This window comes from Alosa pseudoharengus, unplaced genomic scaffold, assembly GCF_046254945.1.
Source record: "Alosa pseudoharengus isolate Yale_2024_CS ecotype anadromous, Long Island Sound unplaced genomic scaffold, YU_APseudo_1.1 YU_APseudo_1.1_scf_2, whole genome shotgun sequence".
NCBI classification, from domain to species: Eukaryota; Metazoa; Chordata; class Actinopteri; order Clupeiformes; family Clupeidae; genus Alosa; species Alosa pseudoharengus.
The window spans coordinates 48,474,383-48,481,699 of record NW_027468663.1 but is presented as its reverse complement, the minus strand read 5'-3'; the positions used below and the strand labels follow the sequence as shown (position 1 = coordinate 48,481,699).

At 38.7% G+C, this 7,317-nt stretch overlaps 2 protein-coding genes across 2 annotated transcripts; both read right to left on the bottom strand.

The window, feature by feature from the left end:
* Positions 1-678: 678 nt before the first annotated feature.
* On the bottom strand, positions 679-2,958 carry czib (CXXC motif containing zinc binding protein). The gene is made up of 7 exons (XM_076295305.1): positions 2,774-2,958; positions 2,410-2,466; positions 1,952-2,033; positions 1,691-1,722; positions 1,503-1,580; positions 1,165-1,230; positions 679-1,005 (listed from the first exon to the last, which is right to left on the bottom strand). The coding sequence occupies exons 1-7, from the start codon at positions 2,861-2,863 to the stop codon at positions 928-930; spliced, it is 483 nt and encodes a 160-aa protein (XP_076151420.1). The 5' UTR covers positions 2,864-2,958; the 3' UTR covers positions 679-927.
* A 326-nt stretch (positions 2,959-3,284) lies between these two features.
* uck2b (uridine-cytidine kinase 2b) lies at positions 3,285-7,264 on the bottom strand. The gene is made up of 7 exons (XM_076295303.1): positions 7,011-7,264; positions 5,873-6,032; positions 5,642-5,738; positions 5,404-5,546; positions 5,192-5,289; positions 5,022-5,070; positions 3,285-4,794 (listed from the first exon to the last, which is right to left on the bottom strand). The coding sequence occupies exons 1-7, from the start codon at positions 7,251-7,253 to the stop codon at positions 4,661-4,663; spliced, it is 924 nt and encodes a 307-aa protein (XP_076151418.1). The 5' UTR covers positions 7,254-7,264; the 3' UTR covers positions 3,285-4,660.
* Between the last annotated feature and the right edge of the window lie 53 nt (positions 7,265-7,317).

The following is a 7,317-nucleotide window of genomic DNA, read 5'->3' as shown; positions in this document are numbered from 1 at the left end:
TTCTGACAGACCACAAGTGGGCTAGATACAGCTGTAAAAAACATCCAACTATTCATTCAAATTCTGATTTACGTTTGATTTTGATTTTTTATTCGGCCAAAAAAATTATTGTCTGGACATGACACCATCACAGAAATGAAACAACTCCTTTAAAAACATTTAAAGGATTCCTTGCCTTGATAGCGAGGCAATCAAGACAATGATCTGAAACATCTAAGTGGACAAGAAATGGGTTGCAGCAAACAAAATCAACCTTTTAGAGTGACTCAGCCAGAGTCCAGACCTGAATCCGATCAGCTAAAGGGTACACCTCAAAGATCACGGTCGAAACATGCAAAAAGCTTATCAATTATAAGAACAATTGTAGCCTAATTGCTGTAAAATATTAGTCATTCATTATTTAGAAAGGGTATGGATAAGAATTAAAATGTTTTTGAAAGAGCTATTTTAAAATTCATATCTGTAGCCCAAGGTCTTGCTGTTTTTTTGACATGTGCCAGTGTAATTTCCAGTCAGAAGAAACCTATTGGTCAAATAATAAGAAACAAATCACTTTAAATCTAAATATTCCAGGAGTATGAATAATGTTGGGCTTAGTGATATGTTTAAATTAGGATGCATGTGAAGGTTTGCAGTAGTAGGCTAGGTACAGCAAATCAGCCATATCAGTCAAAATACTAAGTTTGGACAAAACATTTAATTCTATAGGCTTTACCAAGCATCACATCTGCAAAGTAACACTGAATGTTTTTCCCTCCAACTTTATTGTAGAATCAATCACATTGCATCAGCACATTTCAACTGATAATTCTTGTAAATTATCCCTCTTCCTGCTTTTGCTCCCTGCTCCTTCATCGCCCAAGGCCAAAACCACACTGGTTTAATGGAAACTTCCACAGATGCTTGCAGTTGCAACTATGTCAGTGTTCAGCACTTCACAAACTTGTGTGTGACCTCATAGATGCCAACTGATTCCTTGACCTTCTCATCATAGTCTGTCCAATCCTAAAACATGAATAAAACAATAGGCAGGTTGTTTTGGCATTGCTTCATTCAAAAAAAGACAAACACTTTACTTTTTCAAACATTTTTAGCCAGGCACATGTCATATTACACACACACACACACACACTTACAATATTTCAAGAAATATAATCTACTCACTTTCTCCAGGAGGTTGACCTCTGGGAATGGTGTCCCTGACTCTGCTCCCTCTGCTGCAAAGCCAGCCTGGGGGAAAGATGGGGATGATGGGTGACGAGTTCACACAGTTCACTGCGTTCATGGTCAAGGTGTTGCTGAGTGATGTGCAATCTTTAGAGCAAACAAATGAAAATAAATAAATTTGTCATAAGAGTAGGAACACATGGAATGTAGGCAGGTATTATTTTTGAACCCATCAGACAAGACAGGTTTTGACTGTAGCTTTCCATTAACCTCTATTAATCTCTGTAATTTTAAGATTCTTTGTATTTGTGTAGATGTGACATTTAACGGATCACCTGTGGCTGGAAGTCCACTGGCTCCAATCCTCGACATTCAAACTGCACCATGGTTTTGAATGTCTCATTGTCCTCTGCCTACAGTACCAAAAAAAGAAACATTGAGACACATGGATTAAATTATGTACACTCTTTTTGTCACTTGTTGGGACATGATGTGGCGCAGACAACACTATTTTTTTACTCACATTATATGGTGTAATTGTGTCTTTCAGGATATCTACAGGGAACATGTGAAACATAGGAGATAACATTAGCATAACTTTAATACAAACTGTAGAAGATGCAAAAAATCTTTGATTATGTTATATTAATGGTATCCATGTGTATGTTACCCCAAATTGGAATAGAAACACAAGAGGTATACATTGCACAATAATTAACCAGCATGGGTACTTACCATAGACTGTATATATAGAATAATATATTATACAGTCTATAGTACTTACCAATTGAGTTTTCTCGAGAGCAAAGCTTGCATTTCTGGACCATACTTGCACTTCCTCGTCCACCTTTGAGTGGTGTACTTTCCTGTGCAGAGAAATATCACAGGATTTGCTTCGCTTTGTTACAGTTACAACAAATTCAAATTGTGCAAAACAATAAAATGTGTTCACAATAAAAATGTGTAGTGAAAGCCTGAGAACAGTACCTTTGATTATTCAACTTAAACTAGATCATTACACATTGCTACTCAATATAACATTCTACATTTAAATATTTCAGTAATTTGGGAAATCCAAAGAACAGCACTGAATACTGGGATTTCTGGATGGAAAACAACAAGAGTCCCAAACAATACAGCTTTTGTTAAGCATCATCATCATCATCATCATCATCATCATTATTATTATTCCTGAGGCACGAAAGATAAACAATTTTACTTGTAAAAACTGATTTTGCTTACCATGAGGTTCACATACTGCCATTTGTCTGGGACCTCCCCGCAATTTCCACACTTAAGCTTAAGATCAGAGGACCGAACAGATACACATACAGATCACACAAGCAGGTGCCAATGAGCATACTACGTGGGCCAATCAAGCACACATTTAGTTCAAGTTGTGATTATGACAAATACGCCCAGTGCAGAGTAAAACATAGGGTTACTGGTCAGTGAACTTTCAAATTTTCACGTAGCAGAAGCTTTAAACGTAACGTAGAATACAACATCAGTTGAGATAGACTTTTGTCTAGGTTTGTAAAATAGCATGTTTCAAATTCAGTTCTACATGTCATTCTATGCATCCAGTTTTCTGAGCTAATGATACCTTTAAAAACCACCTGAAGTCGTCCCCCACAGGTCGTACATTTGTGACATTTTCTAAAGTGGCTTTGAATTGCAGTCCAAATTTCTGCATGAAAGTAATACATGTGATTAATTGAATGTATAAACACTGAATGAACCATGACAGCAACACTTATACCCAAACTTACCACCATCTTGGAATAATAGTTCTAGTCAAGCACGCACGCCTGCATACGTAAACGTAGGCAGTGCGCAAGCGCTGTCAAACACTCTCTAGTGGCTGGCTCTCCTGGGCTCATTCGACTTTATGCAGCGCTGCGCAAATCTGGCTGAACGTGATGCCTGCCTGACTTTTGCCAATGCCAAACATACATTAAGTCCAGCATGCATCACGTTTAGCCATATCTGGCCAACGCAGCACGAAGTCGAACGAGCCTTCATTCTGTCGTAAACCAATGTGGAAGTTACTGTGCATGTTCAAGCATGTACCGACACAAACAGGTAGTCCATTACATAAGACAAAAACAACGACATAGGCCTAAGATACAAAACATTTATTTCGTCTTCTGACAAATTATACAGGTACATGTACCACATGAGTATGCAATATCCGGCTACTCGTCTGGAGATCACTCACTGCACTACACGGTTCAATATGGTACATTTCACAGCTTCGCCTACCATTTAATATTATCGATTCAATCTCCTTAAAATGCTCACAATTAAATGGAAAAAATCTGCTAGGCATTACTCTGCATTTTGGTGTGAAAAGTGATACATGATACAAAAAGATCAATCCATTGAGGCAAACCACTCAAAGTTTTAATAGTATGAATCTACTTATCCACAGGATAACTCCAGGAATTCTGACCAGATAATGCTAGAGAAGACCAATGTGACAACACATGGCTCATTTTCTCCAAGAAAAGGTCAGAAAATATTCCTATTCATTTGTTAAGGTCCTCTTATTCAAGTCTTTCCCAGTTTTTGGATTTTCACCACTGCAATCTGCTTTAGAAAAGCTAGGTACTTTACATTGAGTGCCACAAAACTGTCCCCATTTGCACCAAAGTTACATTAGCTTTTGAAAGTAATTCTCAAATATACATGTAAATTGCCACCCTATTTAATTTAAATATGATTAACATGCCAACTTAACAGAACAATAGAACCAAACTGACAAATCTAATGAAACCCTGAAAGAAAAAAAAAAACTCCTCAGGTAAATTACAGTAAAAGTACAAAAGTAAAAACCCAGATTGGGTTTATTCATTGCTTAGTCTACAAAAAAAACAAAGAACTAGGCCCAGAGTTTGAAAATAACATTTTCTTTTCTCCATGTTGCAATCAGTTCTCTGACATGAACCTCCTTTCACACGTAACACATGATGGCAAGATGCCAGTCACCAGGGTGCAGGGAGACAAAGCTGGAACCTCAAAAGCCTCGCCTCTAGTCTCCTCCATCCACTTTATTTGATGATGCAGTTCAAGGCGGGACAAGACACAATGGGAAAGCAGTGAATTTTAAGATAGCATTTCCCCACTCAACCCATTTCCAATCCCCCTACTCAGAAATTACACCCATCATCACAAAAATTCCATTGTATTTCCTTAGATCAAACCCAGGAAGGATTTCTTTTAAAAAAACCATAGCTCTTCTGAGACAAAACTTACCTATATCAGCTTTTTTTTTTTTTTTAACAGAATCCATTTCCTTCTTTCTTCAATCACTTTGTTTTTGTATATATAAAACAAACTGTATTGCTATTATGGGAACCATTATAAATTCCTAAAATGTTAAACAATACAAATGCATGTAAATCCTGCCAAGGCCATGTCATTTTCGCCTTGTCCCCTATCCACAGGCATTGCATATGGGCCTCCTTCTGAAGAGGACAAAGACTGAACATCAATGGGGCCTGCTGGACTCTGAAGTCCTCCGTTTCCGTGGTGTCACATGACCGTTCATGCAACCACTCTGTCGTTTGGAGAATCCACCATTCATAATGTCCTGTATGTGCTGCACGATCAAGTTTATTGCCACTGAAAAATGAAAGACAGCTTACACCATTGCCAGACATTAGTCCATTACATTTCATGGTCCATTATAAATATAATAAGAAACATTCCTTCTCTTTGTGGCTCGTCAACAGCCGAGAACCCCCCCCCACACACACACACATACATACATACATACATACATACATACTGTACACACAGTCTCAAAACTCAAACAATGCTGTCATACTGCAGAAGAGATGCATCCTTACCAAGATTGTCTGCTCCACGGGGAATGATGACATCAGCATATTTCTTTGTCTAAAAAACAATACATACGTAACTACATACACAAAATAGAAAGTAAAAAGCAACATCTGACTAACTGTAGGTATGAGAGTCTGAGGATTAACAGAGGGACAGGTAAGAGCAGCAAACTCACTGGCAGGCAGAACTCCTCAAAAGCTGGCTTCACAAAAGTTATATACTGGGTCAACACCTGTTCTAGGTCTCTGCCGCGCTCTTCAATGTCCCTTAAAACTGGCCCAAGCATAAACAATGCATGCAATTACAAATGTGTAATACAGACACCAACACAACTTATTCAGTTTGAATTTCAGAGCCATTGCTTTTCTTGCATGCATAGGGTCTCACCTCTCCGAGAGAGACGAGTGTCTGCATCTGTGTCCACAAAAAGCTTCATCTGAAAGAGGTCTCTGATCTCCTGGGAGTAAAATATAAGGATACCCTCGAACAGCACTACATCAGCTGGGTACAGGGTCACAAACTCATCCTTTCTGAAATCAGCAATGAAAGAAATGCATTCTTTAGATTTATCATTTTACAGCGATTAACAGCTCTGAACCTGAAGAGTTCAAGGTATTTTTAAGACCTGGAATGGGTGATGAAGTCATATACTGGAATCTGTACGGTCTTTCCCTGAATGATGTCATGTAGTGTCTTCTTGATGAGTTCATTGTCAAAAGCATCTGTCAATCGAAAACAATACAGAACCAAATGTATGAGACCAATAATAAAACAACTCTGAACAAAAAAAACAAGACAAAGAAAGCAACAGAAATGATTGTTCATGTCATTTTGGGTCCTATGGGCTTTATCTTACCTGGGTGGTCAAAGTTGAATTGGCCTTTGATTGCTTTGGCTTTTTGTTCAGGGGTGAGCTCTTTGTAGAAGCTGTCCTGGCTGAGGGTGGCCACCTGGCGTTGGTGATGGTCAATCTTGTTCTGCCCCAGCAGCTCCATTATCTTCTCACATACTGACGACTGCCAGAGTTAAGCATTAGTAAATTTCATGTAAGTTCATTGGTGACCAAATCATAAGCAGTAAGAATTTATTGAGGCAGGAATGTTTCCAAGCTAAGTGGGTCATCTCATGTGTTAGACCACTCTGAAGTCAACCAACACCACATTCCATGTAAGGGAATTCCATGGGACACATGTGGCACAGGTCCAATTGAACTAACTTTATAAAATGGAACACCCAGTAAAGCTTTTGGGACTTCATCAAAGACTTTAGGGAATGGTGTACACTACCTATTCTTGTGTCAAAATGTAACTGATGTAAACCGATACATTAACAATTAATCTCAATTTAGAAACTAACAGAGTAGGCTACCAACAACCACATCGGCCACTATACTGGAGCCATATAGTCTTGACAGGAAGGGGCTTTATTATTGTTTTGTCTCCATTTCCTTAAACGGAGATCAACGTCTTTAGGCCACCGACGTCATTTTATAAATATTAACATGCACATCCCAGGTACTTCCTCCTCCCGACGGACGATAACGTTACCTAGCTAACATTAGCCCATGCCCCGGACCATATCTGAAGTCGCACGTGTCAATCTGATATTATCCAGATGGAGGAAGAGTTCCATTTCAGTGCAGGAAAAAACATCTTAAACGCATTAAATGTATAATCATGGGGCTATGTTTAATCTATGGAATATTGCTCTGCCACGCAATGTTATTTCCAGCCAACGTTAGCTCCACTTAGCTATTCGGCTGAGCCAATGTTAGTCACGTAAGTTTGTCAACAAGGCCATAATATATAATAATTATGCGACTCATTGACAGTAACTACGTTAAGGTTCAATGACCAAAGAGAAACACATTAATTTTCCCGGAAAAACGTGAACGTTATACAAGACACGATACCCCTGCATGGCTTTCTAGCGAAAACCTGGGGTCTAGATTAGTCACAAATTCACTTGAAGTTAATATAAATATCAATACTAACCTTGCCACTAGCTGTTCCTCCAGATACGCCGATAAGAAAAGGTTGTTTGCTTATCTGTTCATTTTCAGTGGATCTGAGCCGTGTCTCACTGTCCCCAGCCATGCTCGCAAATGGCTTAACAAATAAGAAGTGCAACCTGTTTATAGTTCCGAAGTGGAAACATGTACCATCCCCCACGGACCCCCATTTAAACGTTCCGATTCGGTTAACAATGAGCCTACACTGAACAAAAAATGTATACATCACCAAACGCCATAAACCCGGATATGTAATAGATCTTATCTCTTCAATTGGTCCACTTTATTTT

What these genes read in the sequence shown, in the direction of transcription:
- czib (XM_076295305.1), bottom strand. Translation starts at nt 2,863, where the DNA reads ATGCAGAAATTTGGACTGCAATTCAAAGCCACTTTAGAAAATGTCACA. An exon ending in GGCAGTATGTGAACCTCATG is followed by an intron (nt 2,034 to 2,409) that starts GTAAGCAAAATC and finishes TTCTCTGCACAG; the next exon opens with GAAAGTACACCACTCAAAGG. An exon ending in ACACAATTACACCATATAAT is followed by an intron (nt 1,581 to 1,690) that starts GTGAGTAAAAAA and finishes TTGGTACTGTAG; the next exon opens with GCAGAGGACAATGAGACATT.
- uck2b (XM_076295303.1), bottom strand. Translation starts at nt 7,253, where the DNA reads ATGTATACATTTTTTGTTCAGTGTAGGCTCATTGTTAACCGAATCGGA. An exon ending in ATTCAACTTTGACCACCCAG is followed by an intron (nt 5,739 to 5,872) that starts GTAAGATAAAGC and finishes TTCGATTGACAG; the next exon opens with ATGCTTTTGACAATGAACTC. An exon ending in CACTCGTCTCTCTCGGAGAG is followed by an intron (nt 5,290 to 5,403) that starts GTGAGACCCTAT and finishes TGCTTGGGCCAG; the next exon opens with TTTTAAGGGACATTGAAGAG.